This window comes from Numenius arquata, chromosome 8 (genome assembly GCF_964106895.1).
Source record: "Numenius arquata chromosome 8, bNumArq3.hap1.1, whole genome shotgun sequence".
Taxonomy (NCBI): Eukaryota; Metazoa; Chordata; class Aves; order Charadriiformes; family Scolopacidae; genus Numenius; species Numenius arquata.
In genome coordinates, this window is record NC_133583.1 from 59,356,699 (window position 1) to 59,382,698 (window position 26,000).

At 39.7% G+C, this 26,000-nt stretch overlaps 1 protein-coding gene across 2 annotated transcripts; it reads left to right on the forward strand.

The window, feature by feature from the left end:
* The first annotated feature begins 132 nt into the window (after window positions 1-132).
* ATG4C (autophagy related 4C cysteine peptidase) lies at window positions 133-25,254 on the forward strand. Of its 2 annotated transcripts, XM_074151547.1 has the most exons (12): window positions 133-247; window positions 650-753; window positions 3,196-3,326; window positions 4,593-4,676; window positions 5,263-5,496; window positions 8,203-8,533; window positions 10,475-10,545; window positions 11,940-12,076; window positions 15,376-15,454; window positions 16,130-16,206; window positions 20,437-20,556; window positions 23,979-25,254. In XM_074151547.1, the coding sequence occupies exons 3-12, from the start codon at window positions 3,251-3,253 to the stop codon at window positions 24,147-24,149; spliced, it is 1,380 nt and encodes a 459-aa protein (XP_074007648.1). In that variant the 5' UTR covers window positions 133-247; window positions 650-753; window positions 3,196-3,250; the 3' UTR covers window positions 24,150-25,254. The 2 variants fall into 2 exon arrangements, with proteins under 2 accessions (XP_074007648.1, XP_074007649.1); XM_074151548.1 differs by lacking the exon at window positions 650-753 and having other exon boundaries at window positions 147-247.
* The last annotated feature ends 746 nt before the right edge of the window (window positions 25,255-26,000 follow it).

A 26,000-nucleotide genomic window follows, 5' to 3' on the forward strand; every position in this document is an offset into this window, starting at 1 on the left:
GGCAACACCCGCCCCGCCGGCGGACTACAGCTCCCAGCATGCCCCGCGCGGGTCCGCCGCCAGGCCAGGCCGGCTCCCGGAGCGGCGCCCGCCGGGAGCTGTAGTCCTGCGGCGTTCCCTCACGGCTTCAGCGGCCCCGGGAGGCCGCTCACCGGGCGGGTAAGCGGCGGCTCCTCCGCCCCCTTTACGGCGGCCGTGGCGATGGCGGGAGCGGGGAAGCGTTAACCGCCCGTCGGCTCCTTCAGGGGTGAGCGGCCGGCGCTGGTGCGGCGGGACGCGGGGCGGGATGAAACGCCTCAGCGGTGGCGGCGGTGAGGCGGCCGCTGCCGGGCGCACCCGCGGGCGGCGGCCCGGGCCCGGGCCCGGGCTGTGGTAACCGCGACGCGGCCGGCGGCGGGTGAGGGAAGAAGCGGGGCCGCCGCGGGGGACAAAAGACCGAGGGGGTCGGTGTGAGGGGCCCGGGGCGGGAACGGGCGAGGAGAGAGGCGGCTTCTTTGCCAACAGCTGCGGCTTGGCTTTAAACGGGTAAAACGTTCGGTCTTTGCTGCAGGATTGGAAAAAAAAAAAAAAAAAAAAAAAAAAAAGCTGCTTTTTCTTCACCTGCCCTTTATAAATTATTGTTTCTAACTGTCTTAATGTGTGTTTACAGCTAGAAGGGACTCGCTCCTTAAAAATGACTTCTCGGCATTATTGTCTGTCTGGGACTTCTGTGTGGATTTTGCTGTCACTGCTGCTAGTTCAGGTTCTTCCCAGGTAGGAAGGATGCGAAGGGGGTCTTGTCTTCACATATTAAGGTAGTCATGTTTAGACTTCATTCATCCCTATTGCTGTAGTTGCATTGGCAGGTTAGGTTGCTTTTTCTGTTAATGAAAATAAACAAATTCTGTTGTTAGGGAGGTTTTTTTCCCTCACTGTGAATAACCAGCCACCTCGCTGCAATCTTTCCCCTCTTACCTCTGGGCAAGGGGGGCTCTGAGAGTACAAGACTTCTGTTTTTCATTCAGAGGGGTGTCCTGCCGCTCTGTGAAGTTACACCGTCCTAGTAATCTACGTTCTAGACAACTTCTTAAATGAGACAACTTCAGTATAAAACCATTAGCTTTAGATTTAATAACAGGGGTTGCACTGTGCCTGTTGGGCTTGAATCCACATTCCCTGGGACTTTCTCCTGATGCTGTTCCATTAATTTCGGTGGAACTATTACTGATGCCTTCCTACATTGATGGGAAGAGCCTGCGTTTTTCCAGTGGAATAAATGTGCCTGTTTTGTGTTGGCATTCTTCTTAGAAGTCCTTTTCACATCTTTAGCATAATGCTGGGGAAGAAATGTAAGAGGAGGGAAGAAAAATGTGCTGCGATGACGATTGTCTTTTAAAGGAAAATGAGCTTCTTTCTCATTTCAATAATTTTTCCTTCAGGCCCTTTTGGAACAGTAGAGTTTGTTTCATTCCTAATTTTAGCCAGAGGGAGCTTTTATAGGTATTGGCTTTTAAGGCAGTGAGTGGCCCCTGAATAAATGACTGTCGCTGATGGATCATGTGAGGACAGGCTGGACCAAAGGCAGCTCCTGAAGAAGTTAATCTCACTGGCTTTGCCAGCTGGAGTCATGACACACCTCTATGCAAAGTCTTTCCTTTTCTTCTCCTTAAGAAAAAAGGGGGGAGGAAAGGCAAGAAATTAAAACCCAACCTTAAATTGTTTTTCTTCTCCTTCCCCTACAAAAACCCAGCTTAACACAAGGGTAATCAAAGTAGGGTTGCGACCATTTGTTATTTTCACTAGCAAAAAAATGCCAGTCTTCCCCCGTGTTTGTGAGCTTGCATTGCCTCTTGTGCCACCAAAAAGTTGTTGGCAGACTTTTATGAAATAACACAATGGAATGGCAGAAAAACATGCTGGGGATGGCTTGGGCAGTAGCCTGCTGTTTTCCTTGCCCTACCTCCAGATGGCAGAAACAGCACATCTGTGTGAGCACCTCCAGCCTCTGAAGACATTGGCACCCCAACATCTTCACGCTCTCAGCAGCCTTCCAGTACCTAAAGGGTACAGGAGAGATGGGGAGGGACTCTTTATCAGGGAGTGGAGTGATAGGATGAGGGGTAACGGTTTTAAACTGAAAGAGGGGAGATTTAGATTAGATATTAGGAAGAACTTCTTTGCTGTGAGGGTGGTGAGACACTGGCCCAGGTTGCCCAGAGAAGCTGTGGCTGCCCCATCCCTGGAGGGGTTCAAGGCCATGTTGGAGGGGGCTTGGAGCAACCTGGTCTGGTGGGAGGTGTCCCTGCCCAGGGCAGGGGGTGGCACTGGATGGTCTTTAAGGTCCCTTCCAACTCTACCCATTCTATGATTCTATGATTCTTCAGTTACACTACCAGTGGTGAGGTTTTACTTAGTTAAAATATGCTCCCAGTGGAGAGAAGTAGCATGGCTTAGTCTTTGGTTTTGATCCCCATTTGCTTTTGATCCCAATTCAATGGAGAATAACACGTGGAAAGGTAAATACAATGATACTTGGAAGGGATGTAAAGTAAACACTGATTTTATGATAATATTCTACTCATCTTTTGATGTTACCTATCTAGCAAGTTAATTCTGTACAAAATTATGTCACTGTTACTACAGGCATTTTCAGTACAACACGCTTTCTGTCTTGTACACATACGGCAAAACATCTTGCGCTTTGTCTTTCAGTTCCTCCAATGCATGTAAATTTTGGCTTAGAAAATTCTTGATTAGAAATCTGAAACTAATGCTGTTTTTAAAATCAAGATTTGTTTATTATCCCCTGATGTGGTAAAAAAAAACGCTTATTATATTCTTCTCAGCAGAAGAGCGTCTACTCTATGTAGTGAAATGCAGTGTAGCCCTTCATTTCCCTGCCAGAATGAGAGTGCTCGTGTGCCAGCACAGGTTATATGCTCTAGATCAGTTTGTTGTGCGACAGAGAGCTGCTGGAGAACATTATATTTTATTTAGCTTTGTATAGTAATTTTATTGGTGTATATTTGGAATTAAATGCTTTTATTACTTATTCATGGAACAAGTGATTGCTTCTCAGTCCCTGGAAGTGGAGGATTCTGCAAGTTTATTACTGTTTCTGGTCATGTTAGGCTTAAGTACCGAAGTGGGCTGGTGGTGATAGGATACCTTGTGTTCTCAGTGCCCATGGATATGTTTATATTCTTGTTTTTACAGTATCAGAATTGAACATCTTACAAGACAGCAATGGCTTTTCCTCTAGAATTTGAATATGGAGGCCACAGGGACAGATGAAGTAGAAAAGATAAAATCAAAGTTTATGTCTGCATGGCACAACATGAAATACAGTAAGTGAAACAGTGTATGGTAAAATCCTGTCTCCATTGAAATGAATGGAATGTTTCTTGTCAGCATGAATGGGATCATAATTCAGAAATTTAACCAATGTTAATAAAAAAAATGCAATATGGCCCTTGAAACCTTTTTTCTTTGATAAACAGCTCAAATAAACTTGTTTAGCTTTTTCTTTTTCAAATAAATTTGCATAATTTCTTTTTTAAATTACTTATTTTGAAAACAGTAAACACTGTATAAATGACACTAGATTTGAACAGGGATAATATGGAATCATCTGCACAAAAATATTTCTTATACGTACTTTTCTGGAAAAAATAGGATGGTGTGTGAAATGCAAAGTCCACTGAAGAATCTACTTCACATAGTTGAGTAACATACTTTTCCAAAGTTGAATTTGTTTATAAGCAACCAAATTTTCAAGTGTGCCCTCTACTAATCTATACTTAACCTTAATTTTTCTATTTTACCTCTAGGACTGAGGTTGCTCAGATTTACCACCAGGCTTCTGATAAATTGTGTTAATTCTAATAACTGAGCCTTGGAGGTGTCTGGCAGGATGAAAAGATACTTTTCTTCTACTTTAAGGCTGCCACAGGGCTGAAGGGGAACAGTAGTCATTACTAGTAGTCATTACTACATTACAGTAGTCATATGTGACAGGAAAAACTCAAGAAACTCTATGGACTTAGGATATGAAACACCACGGGATTTAGACTTAAGTGAAACAGCTACTACCTGGGAGCATTGTCAAAACCTAAAAACTGAATTCTGACTCTTTGAAATTGTACAGCATATTGTACTACTTTCTGTGTCTGAAATCTGCAATTTAATTTTGTGATGAAGTATGATTAATTAATCCTGCGGGAGAAGCTGTACCCTTCATGTATTTTCACTGGTCATATGTGAAGTTTATTGTATGTTATTATAGGGGTTGGAAACTTCACAGAATCGAATTACGGAGTAATGAATTCACAAGAGAGGCAGAGCAAGTGAAGCTCAGCTTTAGCATTTCTGCGTGGTAGTACCATTGTATTAACTTCAAACATTCATATGTGGCTAGCATTGTTACTTTTAAACCAGAACTCTCATCTGTGTTTTTATTAAACTTTGTTATTTATGAAAGCAAAACCCAATTTCAGTACATTTTCTCTATATTCTCCTTTCTTGGGTTACTTTTGGCTTAACCAGATGCTATTAGAAATTCCTTTCTGGAATCCTCTAGTCACAAATTTGTATTTTTTTTGTGTCTATTTTAGGTTGGGTGTTGAAAACAAAAACTTACTTCAGTAGAAACTCTCCAGTCTTTCTGCTGGGAAAATGTTACCATTTCAAAACTGATGGTATGTACACAGCACTTAACTCATTCCAGTCTTACTCAGCAGCAGCTCCGTGGATATATTTTTAATCTTCTAGAAAGACAGTAATTAACAGCTACGAAATTCAAAATGTAAATATGAACAGCTTAGAAAGTACTCATTTAATTGTCCAATGCCACCTCTAATGGCACCCATCCTAACCTGCTTTATTCAGATTCTACACTGAAGTCTTGTTCTTTCTATAAATATTAGTGCTGTAATTTGCACTTTACTTCATTTACATATGAAATCGAGATTTTCTTTCTAAAAACCTGTACAAAGAGTCACTACACCAGCACTTTCGTTACCATTTTCCAGTATGCAGTTTTCTAAGAATCCTTCTCTATTTGACTGTTTACATTGACATGAATCAAGCCGTTGCTTACGTGCAAGTCAATGATTCCACTGACGCAGTGATGTTGCCTGTATTGCTCTGTTTTGGGGGGGTTTTTTCAGCTGACCTATTTCTATTTGCCTTCCTGCAAGTTTGCCCTGTTTTCGTAACAATAGTTTTTTACTTACCTTCTAATAACGTATTGAATTGTAACTTCAATTGTGCTTTGCTTTACAGAGGCCGGTGAACTCTCTACAGATGGGTCCAATTTTGATAAAATCAACACGGAGATTTCAGGAAACGTCGAGGAGTTCCGTAAAGATTTTATTTCTAGAATATGGCTGACTTACAGAGAGGAATTTCCTCAGATAAAGGGGTCTGCGTTAACCACAGACTGTGGCTGGGGTTGCACACTGAGAACTGGTCAAATGCTGCTGGCTCAAGGTCTTATGCTTCATTTTCTTGGCAGAGGTGAGTTATGAGAGAAGATCTCTGTATTCTGCATGGAGTGTGATGGGTTTTATGTAGCCAGCATGGGAAGGGTGTGCTGGTTTTGGTTCTGGAGTTCCTCTCATTAGTATTGGAATTGTTCCATGGCATCCGAGCGGTGATCTACCCGACCTACTTTCCGTTTCTGAGAAAGGGAACACCAAGGTCTGTCAAGGGAAGATAGTGGAAACTCCTCAGAAGCTAACTGTAAAGTAAAACACCACAAAAATTTGTGATCCCGTACTGGGGTGTTGTTATTATTCATGCAGATTTCCAGTTCTCTTGAATCTTGCTCATTTCTTGTATTCAACGTATGGAAATGAGTTCCTCAGCCCATAGCTGTGGGCTATGGCAAAAGTGATGTTCTTTTATCAGTTTTAAAGTTGTACATTATTCAATTCTTCGAGTATTCATACATTGAGTTAACAGAAGGATTCTAATCTAACTTCAATACATCATTCTTTGTGTTGAAATTTGCACTATTTCATTTCCTCCCTTCCCTCTCAGTACTCACAGGAACTTCCCTTTTTTTCCTATCACTGTCCATCTCCAAATACTCCTTCAGTCACAGCTGGTTCAAGGAAGTGGCTTTAGGAGACTTGGAACACTTTCTGCTTTCAAAGGCGAAGCGTGAACGTCCTCCCCGTTCTTCCAAGCTGAGCCATGTCCTGTGTAGCGGTATTTTTGGTTCTCTTCATTAACCACCTTTTCTTTCCATCCTCTTCTCAATCCTTCTCATAATTGACCACGTTCCCCCTTTCAAACAGTCGGTCCTGTCCTGTCACCACTGCCTGTTGTCAAAATGATCCAAGACATGGGCCTGAAGCCACCCGGGCACGTTGGTTAGAGAGAATGCAGTGTATTGTTTGCTCAGCCATTTGTTGGATCCCAGGAATACTTTAGCAGAAGATAGTTCTGAAAGCCTGTTTTGATAATGCTTTGTACTTAGTGCAAATATGATGTAAGCTGTGAGCGCAGTCCCAAACCAGCTGCATCACAAAGTCCTCTTTCTCGGTGGTGTCATGACTGAACCATCAGACTGGCGTAGTGTTCCTTTTGCTGTAGATATTTAAGTCCTAAACCAGACATTATCCCTTTCAACTGACTGCAAATATCAAAACGTATGAAAATATTTCTGCTGAGAACACAAATCCCTTAAATACATCTTTTGTTATACATACATTTAAAGAAATAAAATCAGATCAGAAGACTGCCTGTGGGTAGGAATGCGTAATGGCTCATTCTCAAGTAACTCCAAACAGAAAAGCCCCAGGTTTCTATCTTTAAGATCCACAGTTACAAAGAATTCCTTGTGCTGTCCCCCATGCATCCTAATTTGGAAAGTGATCTGGTGATTCCAGAGTGCTAGTGTTTCTGTGGCAATCCAAATGTGCAGAAAAATGGAGTATGTATGGTCTTTCTGGAGTACTTTTCTCATCGCCTAGTCTTCTGACAGCTGGTGAATTATCTTTTGAAAAGCTTTTTATGAGGCCTGGGTAGCTTTTGAAACATATTTAAGTGTTTACATGAAGTTTTTCATCGCTGTTTGTTCTTTTCCCAGAGATGTTTTCATTATAGCTTAATGGTATTGTTTCTGTTACAAAGCAAAACTTGACTGCAGTTACTAGCTGGAATACTTCCGCTTCCACTGCTCTGTGGAATGTTCCAGATATTGCTGAATGATGTTGTAAAGGAGGTTTTATTTTAAATATTAAGGTATTGGTAAGTTTTACTTCGAAATGCCGACAGGAATAGCAAGGCCTGTGATGTTACACTGAGTTTATGCCTGCATCTCCCTGGGTCTGCAGTGACAATTAACATTAGGTTTCACAGAGGTCACTTGTGGTAAGGGGCATTGCCGCGGGGTGGTTGTCCCCATGCTGCGGAGGTTTCCTCAGGTGCTGGGTGTCGCAAGGAGTTGTTGGAACTTGTGGGAGAGATTTTCCAGCAGCTGAGAAGGGGAGCGTTACTGTTCCCTGGATCTTCTGAACCACCACGGTGCTGTGAGAGGAACGCTGCGCGTAGGAGGCGTTGTTAGGGAATCCTTTTGCTGGAAATGCAGACTGTAGATACTGTGCTGAGTAATGTTTAAACAAGTTTGTCTTGTCATCTAGGTAAAGAATACACGAACTTAGTGAATAAAGAAATCTTGTCTATTTTTCTGCTGTTCTGCTTTGATATTTTGGCAGGAAAAAGTGGGTTTTTTTACATGAATAAATCCTCAGGTTTGTCTACTTCTTTTAATACTGTGACAAACCAGAAGAATTAAAAACAGCTTTTGAAACTTCTTGTTTGACTTGGATAAAACTTTTTAGATGGTACTTAATAGCTAATTTTTGTATTTTTAATATGTAAGATAGTTCTAACCTATGCCTTGTATATTTTGTGTATCTTAACTGACTGGGATGATGGAGTCTGACCTACTGTCTCAGATAGCTTGAGTTGCTAACAGCTGTACTGTTAGTAGTGCTGCGTTTCACCTGTCATTCAGCAGAAATAAAAGCAAATAATATTCCACTTGAATTCTTTGTTTACATTTTAACACTGACATTTGCATCTCGGTATGTAAAGTACATAGTACTGCTTTGGGGAACAAGGGGGAGAAAGGGATGTGCTTTGCTAATAACCAAATATTAACCAAAAAGTTAATAATACACCTAAAATGCATCTTAAAATTTCTTGCTGCAGCCTGGGTCTGGCCAGATGCGCTGGACATTGACAGTTCAGATTCTGAATCGTGGACAGCCCATACAGTGAAAAAGCTGACAGCATCGTTCGAAGCATCGCTCACGGCAGAAAGAGAACCCAAGATCCTGTCAAATCATCATCAGGGAACAGTAAAGAGAAACTGTGATGTCAATGAAAAGAGAAATGAATTTTATCATAGAAAAATAATTTCTTGGTTTGGCGACTCTCCGCTGGCAGCTTTTGGCTTACATCAGCTAATAGAGTATGGAAAGAAGTCTGGAAAAATCGCTGGAGATTGGTACGGGCCTGCAGTTGTTGCACACATTTTAAGGTAAAAACACCTTTATTTTTTGTTCGTTACGGTGCCTTACACGTTACAGGAGAAGCATTTCAAAGTGTCATGAGATTACTTCAGCTTAATTGAGCATCTAACTGTTCATGATGTAAAATGTCCATATTAGTAGCAATTTAGAGGTTTTTCAGAGGCAGGAAGGGAAACAGCAGTAGGTGCAGGAATGGAACATTGAGCCTTTGCTCCACCTTATTTCAGGAAAAAAACAACATTCCTGTTTTCCTGTTCCTCGGGCAGAAGTCCCAAGTACCTCTCCCAAACCTGGGGTTTTAAGTAGAGCTACGTTTAATGAAATGTTCTAAAAACTAACCACTCTTTCAACCTTGGAACATGCATAACATTATAGATTTTTTTTTTTTTTTTTATACTGTAACCTGGGGGCTGTAATGTACTGATAGTGTAATGAAATGTCAGAGCTAAAATTGATGTTTTCAGCATTTCTTTGCACACATCAAATTCTTGTGAAACTGTAAATGTATGGGACTATTAATATTATAATTACATCACAGTAAAAGTAAAGGGTCTGTGACATTCAGTGTGGTTAAAAAAAAAAAGTCGAAAGTCAAATTTCTCCATACTGTGTGCCTTTACATGCCATTTCTTTGAATGCTACTGATTTTTTTGGTTTGGTTTGGTTTTTTTACAGCCTTACATCGTTGCGTTCTTAGCGAATTCCAGTTTACCTATAAACTGAATCACTAATAATTCATTTAAGCAGCAGAAGCCAAAGTTCGTACATTCATCTATATATATATGTGAATAGGAGAGTTCAATACTTCGTATGAAAGTATATTGATCTTAAGGGAACCTGTACTGAAATAATCAGGTGTCTACGTGTGCATACATGCACATGCAGACAGTGATGGGACACATTATTTATGTGTCTTCTTCTATTTTTTTTCTGAAACGGTCAAAATTCTTTTTGCTTGCTTTAAATTGCAGTAGCCTCTTTACCTAATGGGAGGGGGGGGGGATTTGGTCCAGAATTCCATTCAACACAAACCTACCCGTGATTTCCAACACTGCGAAGGTTTCCTTTCTCAGATCTCTGCTCTTTCACAGCAGCACTAACAACATATAGCTCTCTCATAACTTGAGAACGACTGTATTAAACGATTCCTCAAAATATATTGTGAAATAAAGGGATAGTGACCATTTAATGCAAGCGTGTATTCAAGTCAAAGGCTAATCTTCTGTTTTGAACAGTTTAATTTCTTTACATATGTTGGCCTTGATTGATGATCACGCTTCAGACCATCGACATACATTTTCTTTTTAGTTTTTAGGTCCATTACTCTTACTCTTTTGAGGATAGCCTAGTATTGCAATTATCTTTTGGGAAGTTTTGGTGAAACCTCACAGGTTTTTATGTGCGAGCCTTTATTTCCACAGACATGAAGTACTAACGTGTGGCTAGTTGTAGGAACTGAGGTCAGCTAGAGAGATCTATTGAAAATAATATTATTGTCAGCAAATTTAGCCTCTGTTATCCCAATATACATGACAGAAAATTGTTATAAACAGAAAGAAATTAGGTAGTGAATATGAATTTCATTGTAAGTTAATGTGTTTCATTGGGTTGGGTTTTTTTGTGGTTTTTATTGTTTCTTACAAATAGCCAGGCATCGTCATCTTTGCTTGGGAAAAACATGTTGCCGTTTACACTGGATCTTGGAATCCAGTGCTTAAAAACAAACAACCCACCCACCCTCCCATCTGTATTTGTCAAGAACGGAAGGTGTCTTGAATAAAAAATAAAAAAACCCAACAAAACAACAAAAGCACCAACAATAAAAAAGCCAAACCCAACCACAAACAATTAAAACCAACCTGTTCCTAAAAATCAAATAATACATGTTTATTTACTGTTAATTTCTTTAAAATCAGAGATGAGTTATATAGTTTTGTGTTTGTGCTTAGAAAAGCTGTTGAAGAAGCAAGAGACCCTGAGCTACAAGGAGTAACAGTCTATGTTGCTCAGGATTGTACAGGTAAATGTTTTGATTATGTAGATTTTTGCAAATATTTTAGATGCTTTTTATGCCTTTCAGTAAGCACTTAACAATAGAGCTCTAAAGGAAAAAATAAACTCAAAAATGGATCCTCAACATTGAGATTATGTAGACAAAGGGGTTGTTGATATATGCAGATGTTTGTTCTCTTTGAGAATCAGACATCGCGATGTTGCTTGTTTGGGATCTTACAGTGGGAGATACTGGAATTTCAAATCCAGCGAGATAAATTTTTCTTACAGTCTGCCTATTGTAGCTATTTATTTTGGATTTAAATCACTTACTAATCTGTTTTGTACTCACTTCAATGTCATTTTAGCAATAAGCTAGTAAGAACTTCTATGTCTTATTAAAAATAACCCTCCAAAACAACCGAACAGCTGAAAACAGTTCAGTTCGAGTAGATTTGTTAGTCACCTTTTATTTGTCTTTTGCATCACAGGATTCTCTTTTACCCATTTTTCTAGAGGGGAAAAACCCCACTGCACCAGTGTTTTAGAACAGTAAGAAGTCATTTTCGCTTGGAGTTCAAAGATGCGAGCAGGATAACGAATCCGAGTCAGTGGTAGCCTTTCCTCTGCTCCAACCTGGCATTTTAAATCATCAGTAACAGGCAGAGGAGCTAGGAGCTCTGGATGTTCGGGAGCAGAAAATGATGACAAGATAAACTAAACACATGGTGAAACTTCACACTAATGACTATAGTCTTTCAAATTGAAGCACAATTATTACTTCAGTAGCCAGGTTTAGCTGCCAGAAATTTTAGTTGTGTCATAACTGATCTTGGGATAGGACAGAGGAGACTGACAGCCCTGGGTAATCAATCAAACTTTTAAAATTCTATTAATTTTTCGCTTCTTTGTTCTGGTGATGATTTTTTGCATCTCAGTTTGGAGGGAATAAGCAATAATACTAAATGCAGTTTTTTCACTCATTTTCAATGACTGTTGTGTTAACTTTAGACAGTGAACTTTGAGTATTTATTAAAATCAATTATTGTCTTTTTTTTTCTTTAACATGTAGATGTTTCTGTTAGTTGCAAGCTTTCAAGTTTTAAATTACTCCTGTTAGAAGTTGTTTATATCAAGTGAATAAATATTTATTGGTTTTCTCCTAACTTACCCCTTCTGCATTTTCCTGACAGTGTATCTTAGCAGCAGCACATTACCATTGGGCAAAATATTGCTGAAAATAAGGAAGCATAACACTGTTTTTCATCAGTCACTCAAGAGTTATATTTCAGGCGGACAGTAATATTTTGAAGGACTGTAGTTTTAGTTTGTCAGACTAAGTCTTGACATGTTGTAGGTGTGTCTTTGTAAAAGCAAGGCATTGTATTTTAAATATGAACATTTCCGTGTGTCTCCTTTCAGTCTACAGCTCAGATGTTATTGACAGACAATGTTCTTATATGGATTCTGGAAAAGCAGACACAAAAGCTATAATTATATTAGTTCCCGTGAGACTCGGTGGAGAGAGAACAAACATGGACTACTTAGAGTTTGTAAAGGTATGAAATGAGAGTTCAATCATTTTTTAAATAGTAGGACTAGGTGATATGAAAAGCCACTTCATGATGGTAATCTTCTACCTATTAAACGTGTGGTGGTGGTTTTACAGTTGAAGGTTGTAAAGTTTGACTTTACAGATTTTAAATTTTCCTATTACAAGATCAGACGTAATTGCAGAGCACATGATGTCCCTTGGTAAAGCAGCGATAACTGTCCTGCTCCTAAAGTAGCTCCTAGCTGAAAAGACATTAATGCAGTGGCTCAGATTACAAATGGTAATTTAGTTACATATGTTATTAGAGTTGGGCTATATTAAGTATCAGTCAGCATTTTAAAACATAAATATACTAAATTCCGTATTCTGTTTTGTATTTTCTTAAATGTCAAATGGTTTAAGGTTGTTGCTTGTCTGTTCTTCCCATTTTCTTGTGTCTTTTTAGTCCCCTTAAGAGAGGGCTTAGAATTTTTTGATATCTTTAGTCACTATTTCAAGTGTTTTTTCACTACCTGGCCATTAGGATGAGTGTTTCGAAGGACAGTGATGCAGGAGTAGCAAGCAGTTACCATAAATAAAAATGAACTGGATAAAAGTAAGACTTGAAAAGAAAGCAGAGGGGAGGAAAGTCTATGCTGTCCCCTTTTTTTTTTCAGCAGAGGTTCTACTTAGAGTGCTGACACCTGAAGACGTACCGTAACCCTGCCTCGTGAGCAGAATAGTACTGCTCTTAGGGAAGAGATTGCTCTCTTAGCCCTGCTGCTTCACCATTTTCCATGCAGCTGTTTATCTGTCTTTACATTCTTGTTTTTCATTTTTAAAGAGCCACAATGTAGTAGTAGCATGAATATAATCTCAGAGTCTGGGTTTTTGGGGCTGTTTTTAGTGACACTAAGATTTTAGGGAAACATTTGTTTTTTAATGGCATGGGGAGACAGAATGATGAAGCCTTTTATTTAAGTGCTGAACTATTAAATCGATTTTCTTTCCTGATTCTTTTCCTTGTATTTTTAGTCAGTTGGTTTTGGAGAAGTTTCATTCTTACAGTTAGGAAGGTCTCAGACACGATCTATGGCAACTTTACTTTACATTCAACATTAACTGCAAAAAAGCCTTTGAACCAGCCAGGTCCGGGAAAGCACGCAGTGCCTTGGTTTATAAGCTACAAACAGTGGCTTCTGCAACTTTCATAAAGCTTTCTCAGAGAAAGAAAAGTGACTCCAGTTCTTTAATACTGGCTCTTATTACTGACAGATATCTACGGCTGCTTTTACCCTGCAGAGGCTTTCTCTATTTAGCTCTCAAAAAGACTCTTTTCCCAGAGTAAAATATGTTTGCGTGGCACTGGCTTTCGCAGCACGCTCACGTTATCTGAGCTTGCCTCGTACAATGGGCTTTACCGGGGCAATTTCTGCTGCTCATTTACCAAGCCTGGTGCTGCCTCTTGCAGTCCCTTAGAAGGGAGACTGTGATAAGAGGGCTTTCAATTGCATGTATTTGTCACTCCAATCTCTAGCCTGACTGTTCACAAGAAGTGACTAAATTTCTCGGGGTCTGGATTTAAGTTAAAAATGCAGATTTTAGAATGTAGTACAAGAGGTAATTTTTACAAAGGATTTTATATTTATGGAGGAAAATTGATAAATTTTTTATAATTCACTTTTACAAGAAAATTCCCATAGATTAAACAGTTATTCATTACTCGATAAGTAGCTTTGCTCCCTTCCTGCTTCGCTGGCAGAGGATGTGTCCTGCTCAGCTGTTTCAGCCTTTGCCTTTGATCTACCTAAAAAAGCCTTTTCATTCATATTTTAAATAAGCAGCCCTTTCTCTTAACCTGTAGAAACCATACTGAATTTGCCTTTGTTAGCATCTCGGGTGAGGAGTACAACGGTTTTTGTTGTTACATTACTTCATCATTGTCTAAGCAGGGAAAATTTTATCTCGAGAAGCTTTGGTCTGATTAGTACATGAAACATCAATCATTTTGTTGAGAGAAACTGTTCCCTACTTCTACGATGATAATGTAATGGTTATGCTTTTAATGGCTGATCTCTTAGAGGAGAGGATAGAGATATGACTGCCAGCTGATGGAGATTTCACTTTACATCAACTGATAGTCTTCTGGACTGCTCTCCCAATTTGGGCCAGACTCCAAGTTTTTGGACCCAACACTTGCCTAGTGCCAGAAGAAAAGCACTGTGATTTATGGACATTAAGAGGCTGTTCAGTTTTCAGAGTATTTAATGGTCTTGGGCTTCAATTGCATTAGAACAGTTGGGCTCAGCTTTCCAAAGCGCTCGATGTTGGCAAAATTCAGCTCTCACTGGAGTTGGTGGGATAACTAATGGAGAACTGTCTTAAGCCAAGACTGAATACTCACAGAAATGCTAATGAGCTCTGTTCAGGAATAGAACCTCATGAAAGTGAGAAGAGCAGAAATATGTTGAAGGGAGAGGGAGGAAAGTCCTCCCTGCCTTCTTCCGTTCCCTCCCTAGGTACTCCTTTTAATAGAGAAACGATCAAGGGTGTTTTCTTGGTGTCCACACTCTGTGACTGCATCCAGAGCTTGTGGGTGATAGAGCAATTCCGAATTCCAGTCCGTTAAACTACCACAATGCTCTTACCTGGGCAGAATAGCGTGTAAACAGGTAAATCCTGCTCCCCAGCACTAGGAGGTATATCCATAAAATCAACATTTTATGATGTAGTGAGTCTGCTGGGTTTGTGTGCTGTCACAGACACATGGGTAACAGAACCCAGCTCTCTTCAACGTGTGTGTGTGTGTCTCCTCACGTATTTTGGGCTGCTGTTTTAGAGCTGGATCTTGTAATCACTCTTGCTTTAACTGGCATTTCTCCCTACGGCATAAAAGTTCATACTCTAGACAGACATCTACATTTGAATGCAAAAAGAGAAGAGCCCCTGGGCCACAGAACGTAAATGTATATGAACTCTGTAAATTTTTATACTTTGTCTTTTGACTAAGCAACCTGTGCTCAACTTGTATAACATCACATTTTGTCTCCTCCCCAAAAATGATACTGTCAATTCTCCCAGTGTATGGGCAGCTCACAAAAAGGGAGGACTTTTCTCTGGAGTATCTGATGGTATGTTCTCGCTTTGGGCAGTTTTAAGCTTCTAAAAATTGAGTCAAGCCCCAGAAAATCACAAAGTCAGTCTTTATAAAAAAAGAAACAAAGTTATTTGTCTAAAAACAGTGGAAAAAGAGCAAAGATTTTAATTCAGTTTAATACTTACTCTGTTTAACACTGTCCTAATTATTTAATGTTCTGCTTATAGGGAATCTTAAGCCTCGAGTATTGTGTTGGTATTATTGGTGGCAAACCCAAGCAGTCGTATTACTTTGCTGGATTTCAAGGTTAGTGTTTTAATACGTTATGTCTCTTCAATATTTTTCTTTAAGAGTTAGGAAGTTAATATCGAACCAGTGGGAAATAGCATGATTAAAATAGCAAAATGAGTACCTTATTAATTCATCATATCTACCAAAGTCCAGTCATTTGTCATTTACCCCATAGAGTAATTGGATTCTGTAAAATGTACATTTAATTTCCGTTGTTGCATAAACAAGGCATAATTTATCTGTTTCCCCAAACTTGAGGAGCGTTTGCTGTTACTGTCTGGCAGTTCTTATTTACGTATTTACTTTTTACCAGTTTAAGTGGTGTTAGTTGATGCTTAAATGACAAGCAATATATTCTTCCTGTCAGGATGAAGCAGCACAATACATTTTTCATATGCAAACTCCGGAATATAATTGTGTGTTTGTAAAAGTAATTTTATCACCAAAAATTAAATGACAGTCTCATCACTTTATAAAAATTCTGCTTATACAAGCATATTTGATTATGCAAAAGTTAATCTGTCCTGCAAAAACCTATGCTTCAGTCAATGAATATCAGCCTGGCAAGCAGTTACTTGCTGGCTTTTTTTTTTTTTTTTTTTTTCAGCTGTTCTGCATAGAAATTGGATTGTAAGCAGTGTAATAATAAGGTGTTTTTTGAATTACTTGTCTTCTGTTTTGTCCTTGTAGATGACAGTTTGATTTACATGGATCCTCATTACTGCCAATCTTTTGTAGATGTCAGCATAAAGGATTTCCCTCTTGAGGTAGTATGGATATAGACCTGGCACTGTTTTCTTCCCATATGAATCAAACACTAATTATTTAGAGATGTTCTAGCTAGCTGCATCTTTATGGCTTTACAGTTAACATGTTATTTATCAAAGTTCTGCCCTTCTTTATAGGCCTATAATCAACAAAAATGACCAGAGGTTAAAAACTCAATATGGGCTTTTAATTTTTACTTCATTAATCTTCGTCTATTTCTTTTTAATGATCAGAAAACCTCGAAAAAAGATCATCACTTCATTTAAGTACTTTTCCATCAAAGCAAATAGACAATATTTGGAGTACTTAAAGCTGAGTTATTTGGATTTGTGTTAGTGAGCTTGTCTTCTTGGTCATTTCCCTTTTATTTTATTTTAAATTCAAGTTGCAATCAACATCATGGAGGGAATTACTGTAGTATTCAATAGTAGGAGCCTGTCGGCAGGTTGAACCAGAGATCCTATAGGTTTACCTGCTGCTTCTTTATGCAAGAATTCATAGTATTTCTATACTGGAATACGTGATTATCATTTTAAATGTAACTTTTGCTCCTAACAGCTTTGCAGGTCATTTTTTTTTTTATCTTCGTACTAGTGGAAATTTTTGAGGCAAATCAGTGAAGTTTGTGGTTGACTAGATGAATTTTACTTAAGTGTTCTGAACTGTTCCTTTAATGAGTTGTGGGCTTTTTTTTAATCAATCTGCTTTTATGAACAGTAGTTTCTAAGAAACTGAGAGGTCTGAAGGTGTAGGTGCTGCGTCTGTTCTTGCTTTCCCCCAGCCCCTTTCTAGGCGACAACTTTCTGGGTGCATCTAGATGTAGTGAATGCATCTTGTCAGGCTACACCTAGGTCTTAAATGTTTGGTTTACAATAGTGTTTTCCCTTTACTTTAACCTCTTAGCAAATAACTTGCATTGAAAATAGATAGAACTCAATTTGCAAGTACTGTGGGAAAACACGATCAGTTGCAGAAGTAGGTGTTCAGTAGTACTCACAGTAGAAGTACTTGGTGCCATTGTACAAACCCTCCTTCATCCTGTGTCCAACTTCCCCACGATGGTTCAGCCTCCTTGGAGCAACTCTCTGGGTGCATCCTCTGCTTAGGAGAGCATCAAGTGCTGTAGAACACAGTTGGTAATTAGTAGTGCTCTAGAACAGTAGTGGTTAGTAGTTGGTTATTAGAGAACTCATGCCACTGAGTTCTGTGAAGTTAAGTACTCCTAGAGATGGAGATGCAGCTTCAGAAAATACATACTACATTTAAATAAGGAAGAATATGTATTAATCTCCACCACCCCTGAAATACTAGTTACTTAATGTAGAATTCTTAAAAGTTCTGCAGTAAAGTCCTGTAAACAGTGGAAGTGAGTCACACGCAACTCTCAAACGTATCGAGTAGCTGATCTTAAATTGACTGTTTATGCTTAAAACATAAGTCAAATGGTGTGTAATGAAGTTGATGTATCTTCATGGCTTCTGTTTTGTAGAGCGGCCAGGAGTTAACTTAAAGTAAGAACAGCAGAGTGAACCATGAAAAGAAAGATCCATTACCATACATTGAAGTTGACCACAATACCTTAATCAAAATACCATCAAATAGTATTTAGTAAAAGTGCATATATATACATATATCTCACATGTACAGTGCTAATGTTAAATTCTAGGGCCAACTTAAAGTAAGCATGACATTTTTCAGTATTTATGCTTAACAAGGTGCTTTAATTAGCATGACATAATATAGAAGTATAAGATTCTCTAGAAAATTAGAGGCTTCTGAATTTAAAAAAAAAAAGGCATAGCAGCAAAATGTATAAAAAAATATCCTAGATGGAAACTTTCATTATTTTTAGAGATGCCTTTAGATTTGCCCTGTTGGGATATTTGGAAGAAGCGTTGGTGAGTCCCAGCTCTACCTATTTGTCTTGTGGCAGCAGCCAGAGATTATAACCAAGATCCTTGCCCTTACGCTAATAACTCCAGTAAAATACAGTGCCTCCTCTGAAGATTTTACAGTTTAATTGGGTAAGCCGCACAAAAGATAGGAAGAGCACAAAGAAGCAGAGCTGAAGTGACTTCCTTAAGGTCACTCTGTAGCTCAGTGGCCAAGCTGCAAAAAATACACATCTTTTTTGGGTTTCTGTTCCCATGACTGATCCTCCAGATTGTGCTGCAGGCTGGCATTAATATGAATTTCCAAATAATAATAAGGTTTTAAAATGTATTTTGAAGGTACGCGAGCTGCCAGCTTGGCTTGATCGCATCCTAATGCTTTTCTGCAGACGGAAAATATATTGCAATTTAATGCTTAGTGCATTTAATAGTATTATATCTTTGTCCAGAAATGTCAAAAGTAAACAGAAATTGCTTTCTTAGTGTGGATAGTTGCTTGTTAGATTTATCTGTAGGGAGTATTTTCAAAATTGACAAATTGTCCAGAATAAGTTGGAAATCAATCCACTCTGTATTGGCTTCCAGAATCCATTTGTTTGGAGGAATGGGGAAAAAAAATGCCTTCCCACTTCTCTTTGCTGCGCAGTGATTTGTGTAGCATTAAGACTTCTCCCTGCCCAGCACAGCACAACCCTGTTCCAGCGGTGTGGCTGAAATGCGGTGCGGAAGGCAGGGTGCGATTTAAGTATTTAATGACTCGGGAACGAATAGTCAAAATACAATTTCTGCATATAAAATTTGAACAGAATTAGGAGGAAAAACAGCGACTAAAATCAGTCATGTAGAAATACAACTTTTCATCTTTGCTTATATTTTTTAGCAGAGCTTTAATAGAAATACTTCTCTTAGGTTTGTAATCAGAAGTAAAGTAGGATATACTTCAATATGTAAAGCTATTAGAGTGACAGATCCTCTCAGATGAGGTAACGAGCGCTGTCGTCTTCTGAAGATTGACTTTTCTGACTGGGAAAAAAAAAAGATCAAAAAAAAAAAAAAGATAAAAGGGGTTTCTAGTATAGAGACTGCTTGATGTTAGCTGCCAGGGGCTGCTGTAGTTAGACTGTAGCAGTTGTGAGTTCTCCTGCACAGAGGAAACACACTGGTGGTGGTACAAAATCTGCTGTGTTGCTCCGTCCTGGTGTTGGTGACTGTCCTGGTCCCTTGGTCACCAGCGCCGTGAGCCCTGCACAGCTCATGCCTCAGCGGGAAAGGAAGTAGCGCAGAATATTCACTGGAGGATTGTGATCACCGGGGGAAGTTTGTGAAAACCACAATCTGCCTTTCAGCGCAGCGGTGTCTGCGGTGCGGCGCGGTGCAGCCGCGCCGGGGTGGCATCCGTTACTGAGAGCTGTAGCAGGGCTGTGGTGATTTAATAGAGGGAGGATGACGGGGTAGTTCTGCGTGTTAGAAGCAGAATAAAGAGGATTCCTTTGAGAGACAGTCAGTGGTGAGAAAATAATTTCAGTTATTAGACAATGAGCTTCACCAAAACTACAGTTCCTGTAATAAATAAACACATAGTCAGGGTAGGCGGCATATTCTCACCTTTTCTCTCATGGACTGTGAATGAGGAGCGTGGGGAAGGGGTTTTTGTAGTTGTTTGTTTTTCCTTATAGCGTGGCTGCTGATAGTGTCAGTGCACAGCGCTGCCAGAGCATCATCTGTCATGAAAAGAGATTTCACGTTAGGAAAAAAAACATTTATAAAAAGCCAGGGCACGTTGTTTGGGTTTTTCCTACTTGTGGATTGCTGTGATACCGTTTTGCTTTTGTGGGTTTTGTGGGGTTTTTAACCCATTTCATTTACTAAAGGCAAATGCATGAGGTTGGTTTATACCATTATGTCTCTTTTATAGAGGCCGGGGGAGGGAAGGGGGCAATGGGCGGTGGTAGTAAAGCAGCAATTGTGAGATAGTGCAAAAGCTGTTACAAATTCAATTTGCAGAAGAGCATTCACCTCCTCTGCCTTGGGAATATTCATAAAGTACTGCTGGGAGCGGCAGAGCTTTGACAGGTCTCAAACTAGCAGGGTGTTGTGTGCAAGTTTGGTGAATACAGCGTAAACAGCAGGTTTTATACATGGGGGGAGAGTGGAATTACTTGAAGATTTGCAGGGGGGTTGGAAGAAATAACTTCAGAAGCGTGTGCTGGGTTTTAATCCAAGTGATACATTGATTGTATGTTAAAGCTGTTGGTGGGCAAACGGGTAAATGCATTGGTCTGTGCCATTCTCAGCCTTAACCATGTATCTCATGATTTTTAATCTCGAAACTTGCAGTCATTCCACTGTCCTTCTCCCAAAAAGATGTCATTCAAAAAAATGGATCCGAGCTGCACAATAGGATTTTATTGTCGAACTGTGCAGGACTTTGAGAAGGCTTCGGAAGAAATAACGAAGGTGGGTGTCCAACTTCCCAGATGGATTCCTCAGCCAGAACGGCATGTGTGGACTGGGGGTGGATGCAGGGAGAGAATCGGCTTCGCTCTTCTAAACAGACATCATTCTCTTCTTGAGATTTATTGCTGCTTTTATAATCGTGAGAAATCGAGATTGTTTTTTCATTTAATCCGATTTTACCTATAGGTACAAGCCGGGGAGAAGCCGGGCGGCTGGCGGCCGAGCTGGCACAGACAGGCCCACGAGGTGGCACTCGTGAAATGGGAATATTTCTGCAGGCAGCGCTGGCGCGGCGGGGACTGTCCCCTGCCCGGGGCGGGGTGGGGGGGACGCTGGAAAGGCAGGCAGGGCCTCGGGAGGGAGGGTTTGAATGGAAGTAGATTTGATCAAGCCAAAATAGTGTATTATTTCTTGTTGGCGTCAGTGCTGTTCCTGATGGCATTTAAGTGTAAAGCTGCGTGTTTATGGTTCGGGGACAATGTTTTGAAGTCTAGGCAGCAGGTATCACCCAGCAAATCTGTCTGACCACCTCCTTCCGCCTGAACAATACTGCTATAGGTTCATTTAGGTTCAAATGTAATTGACATTTTTTTCCTTGCTTATTACAGCATATGAGTGTATGACGTACAGCTTTATTAATACGTTATATTAGTGTAGCAAATAACTCTGGTTTGTGATTTAAAAAAAACCAGACTTTGAAAGGATGCAGCGGTGGCAGAAGATGCTCACAATATTAATATTGTAACCACAGTAGTTGCCACAACAGCTCGAAGAATGAATGTTTGCACAGCATTTGGAATGGCCTGTTAAATGGTATTAGTATTATAGCAAAAAATAATTTTAAACTTACTATTGTATGTGATCTTTAGCAGATATTGAGGGATGCTGAAGTTGTTTCTTTGATTTTTACGCAGAGAGGTAGAAAACATTGAAAGTAGTAGAATTTCCTAAGCAATGGATATATGGGAAGTTTAAATAGTGAAGTTTCTATTTTTCTGTGTTTTCTTCTTCTATCATGTAGAAGAAAGAATGTAGGAACATGGTAAAAAAAATCTAATTACAAAATCAGTTGCACTGGAAGTTCTCTTCCTCTTTTTTCCTTCTTTTCTTACAAGTTTAGGATTAAGTACATTTCTTTTTCTGAACATAATGTTGTGAAAATACTCATGGCTGATTTAAGTCTTCGAGCTATTATCCTGGTATTTTAGATAGAAGTTCTTCAATATTAATGACATTATTTTATATAATTATATTTCAGGCACAGTCAGTTTGAAAACAGAGGAAAGTTTGGATACAAGTACAGTGTGAGAAACATTCCATGATTTTCCTTCACATCCTTTGTTTTTTTCCTGCTCTTCCCTTATTTTCCCCTTTGTTCACAATTTGAGTACGATGACTCTTGAGCTACAAAGCGCAGCATATCCCAGTGTACCCCACGTAGGCTCGACTAAAAAAATTCAGGTTCTAGCTGTTTCTGTGGGCAATAAGAGCTGGGAGAAAAGATTTAGCTTTTATTACGCGAGGATAAACCTTGCGAGCCATATATTCAGTGACAGAGAAATTAGGGCATGGAGATCTCAGGTCCAAATGGAGCTACTGGTGAAACTCCATCCCACTCACATTCGATTTACCCTTTGTTTCTGCACTTGCTCGTTAGGCAGCTATTGTTAAGTAGTTTAATAATACCTGGAATAGCTGATAGATTAAGGAGACCTGGAAACACATCCAGACTTGGGAAGGATGGATTTACCAACTGGCTGCAGTCTTACTTGTGTCTTGCTCTTCCAGCACCAATTCCGAGCAGGAACAGCAGTTTCTCTCTGGCTTCTCACTAACATGTAGCAGATCCAGGAGGTCAGCGAGAAGCCCTGGCCTTGCTCAGCACCTGGGGTGGCTCTGCCTTTTCCTGGCCGCTCTGCTGCTGCTTTACCTTGTTATTTAACTGGCACCAGGCTTGTCTTTCTGCTAATGCAGTGAATTGTTTCCCTATCGAGACCCATGACAGCAAATAAATAATCCATTTGGGCTACAACTGCATTCGCCTGTTTGTAGCCCAGGTTCTTGGCAGAAATGAGAAGTTCTGTGAAGAACTGGACTCGCTGAGTGTTGAACTTGGATGCAGTTCAGCACAAAGAATTAATTGTTGCAGTGACAACAGCAGCAGTCTGAGGCTAACACTGAAATTCTAGCAAATATTGACCTTCATCAATAAACTCTGCAGAAATCATCACGGTGGCATCCAAAGGACTTGCAAGTTCTTTAGTTTCAAATGATCTGTGAGTGAGATGTAGCTTGATAATAAGCCGGCCTGGATTCAGCCCCGAGAGGTGAAAGGATTTGCATCCCATCATCCAGAAACAAAGCATCTGTACGTCCTGCAAACTTTCTTTCTTTCTAATGCTCATTTCTTTCTCTTCTTTTGCTTTTGCTTATCACTGTGTGCGGCTCTCCTGTATCTCCTTGCTCTTTTACCCAGGTTTCACATCACAATAGCCAAGTGCAAGTAAAATGGACTAAAGTGGAAAATTTCAGAGCACAGTAAATATCAAGGATTTTACTGTGATTTTTTTGAACACCCCCCTGACTTTTTTTTTTTCCTTATTGTTTAAATATTATTTAGGTTTTTTACTGTTTCAGATTAATTGTTCTCATGAAATTACGTTTAGTGATTTTAGTTCTGCAGAGTGCCTACCTCTCAACTAACATAGCTGTGCATGTCACTGCATCACTCCACTGATTTTTTCAAAGCAGGTAAGAAATCTGAAAAAAAAAAAATTAAAAAAAATAAAAATCAGTGAACAATTAAGTATCCAAAAGAGCCTGAAAGGCTGAAACGTCTTTCCGTATTGCTGATCTCTTTCAGTATTTATCGTTCCCCACCACCCGCTTTCTACACACTCGGTTTTCTTATTTATAAATGTAGATTTTTGGCACCCCAGTTCCCCCAGCCTGTCCCTGTCATCAATCTGGTTCTAGCCACGTGCTCTCCATTGGCTTATTTACATAGGGGTATGTGTTTAAACTTTTAACAAAACCATTGATTATTGTAGATGCTGATTCTGCAATAAAAATTCCTCTCTGAGATGCTTAGTCGCCGCAGAATTCATACCTGAGCTTGAGGAGAACCTTACGGCATTAACTATTTTGTAGAGTCTGGGGGGTTTTTATCTTCTTCCGAGCGGGTCCAGCTGAGCTGAGAGGAGCAGCAGGTGGAGGTGAGCCGTGTGGGACAGGATGCGGGGTTAGGCAGGGAGAAGAAATGGAAGTGACTGTTTAGATTGTGCAATGCTTTTGTTTTAATATGATAGTAAAAATAAAGAATGCATTTTTTACTTTGCAGTCATCATCAGACAAATACCGCTACTCGCTGTATCTCTTCATTCCCAATTAACGTTTTCTCTGGTGTGTGTTTTCCATTGTAGATGCTGAAATCTTCGTCTAAGGAGAAATATCCCTTGTTTACTTTTGTGAAGGGTCATTCCAGAGACTATGACTTCGCTTCCAGTCCACTCCATGAAGAAAACAACCTTTTTTCTGAGGATGAAAAGAAAAGATTAAAAAGAATTAGCACAGAGGAGTTTGTCTTGCTTTAGGGACGTTTGACACGGGATTATTGGCAGCTGTCCAGGAGAACACTTGCCTTTTAAAAAATAAAAACAAAAAATGTATGTATCCTCCTCCCCCAAAAGGCAAGCTTGTGCTGAAATTGGTCTATTTTCATAAAGATGATAATGTTTTATATGTTAATAGTCTTTAAAATGTCGTTTGTAAACGTACGTACTAATTATTTTTGTTTGCTGGGTGAGTTTGTTGTGCTCGTGAAGCCAGCAGGCGTTGTGCACAGCCAGGTACGCTGGAATGTGCCTACAGCCCGCTCTTGCCCTCCTAAAAACCTTGGCCGGTCCCCAAAGCCGAGCTTGTCACCCCGATGTGTCGCTCCAGGACAAATCCTGAGCAGAGGCTGCCAGATGTGTGTGGGGTTTATGTCCTGGATGCGTATTCCGTAGGTTTTCAGACCACGTTCTTCTGTTTGTAAGCAAAATGTGAGTTGTGTGTTCCCGTGGGACGGGTGGGACTCGCCTCCGTCTAAGCCCAACCAGTGGTGAAGGCTGTGGCCGTGACACGTCCTGAGCAGCACGGGGCGAGAAAGGGCCGTTTGATCCATCGGTAGTAATTGCCAGTTGCAAAACTGATATAATTATATAGGCTGAATTGTGAGTTAAGATACTATTTAGCAGTATGATTTTATAATGGTGTCTCATTAAGCTTGCTTTGCAGCCTTAATATGAGGAGGGAAGATAAAGTATTACCTTTCCCCACAATTTTTAAAGGTTATACTATTAATATTAACTGCAACCAATCAAAGCAGCTAAAGACAATTATTAGAAGAGAGCGGTGTTTGTTTCCCGTTTCAGCTACTATAATGGTGAGGCTTCTCCTGTTACTGCAGCTTTTAAATCAAAGCAAATGGGGGAGCGGATGGTAAAAATTCTGGGCTGTGATTATTTTATTTTCTTTTAATTCTTTTTTTTTTTTTTTTTGATACATGTTATTGCTGTACAAATGATTACTTGATGGTGTGTGTTCTCAGATTGCAAACAAATGTACATAAAATAGTTTCATGTTTTAACCAAGTAAATGCGATATTTAAAATACGTATTAACACTGCTTGGAAAATAAAAAAGGTGTGAAAACATGAAACGCGTGTGCCTTTTATATTAATGTTAGATTCTCTACGAGCGAATATAATCCTGCATCTAAACCAATATTGTACGCTGTGAATACTCTGTTTATTTGCAATAAAGGCAAATTTTATTGTTGTGTTGTAAACCAAATGTTAACCTATTCTCAGGGCCGTTCAGGCACAGAAGGCACAAATGCTGCCGATCCAAATAATAAGCATCACGTGTATTCATTAAAGCACCTTTTTTCCCCCCTTTTATGAGAAAGAAGCGACGAATAGATAGATTTCAGGCGGAACCAGATCAAGTACATGTGTGTGTCAGGGCTGGAGCGCGCGTTTGCGTGCGTTAATTGAGTTAATATTCCAAAAAGCCAAAACGAGATTGTGTTCACTTGTTTTCAGGGGAAAAAAAAAAAACCCAACCCCACACATCATTTGTCTAAATTAGTAACCTCTGCGCCGTTGAATCCTACTAATAATTGGCATAATAGTACTTTTAGATGCCGCGTGTATGTGAGGATGTTTTGGCTTGATCTTCCTTAATATTTTTCATTAATAGCCCAGAAGAGGGAGTAAACAACATATTTATGGAATTTAGATGTCAAAACGAGGAGAATTGTGGATGTCAGCGAGAGCTGGAAAAGAGAAGATTCCTGTTTAGTGAAGCACAAGTTAAATGTAGCTTTAGCAAAAAATAATGGCAAACTGTTGAGCAGTTCCTGTGGGTGAGAGTGGGCAGGAAATTAGACACAAAGTTGTA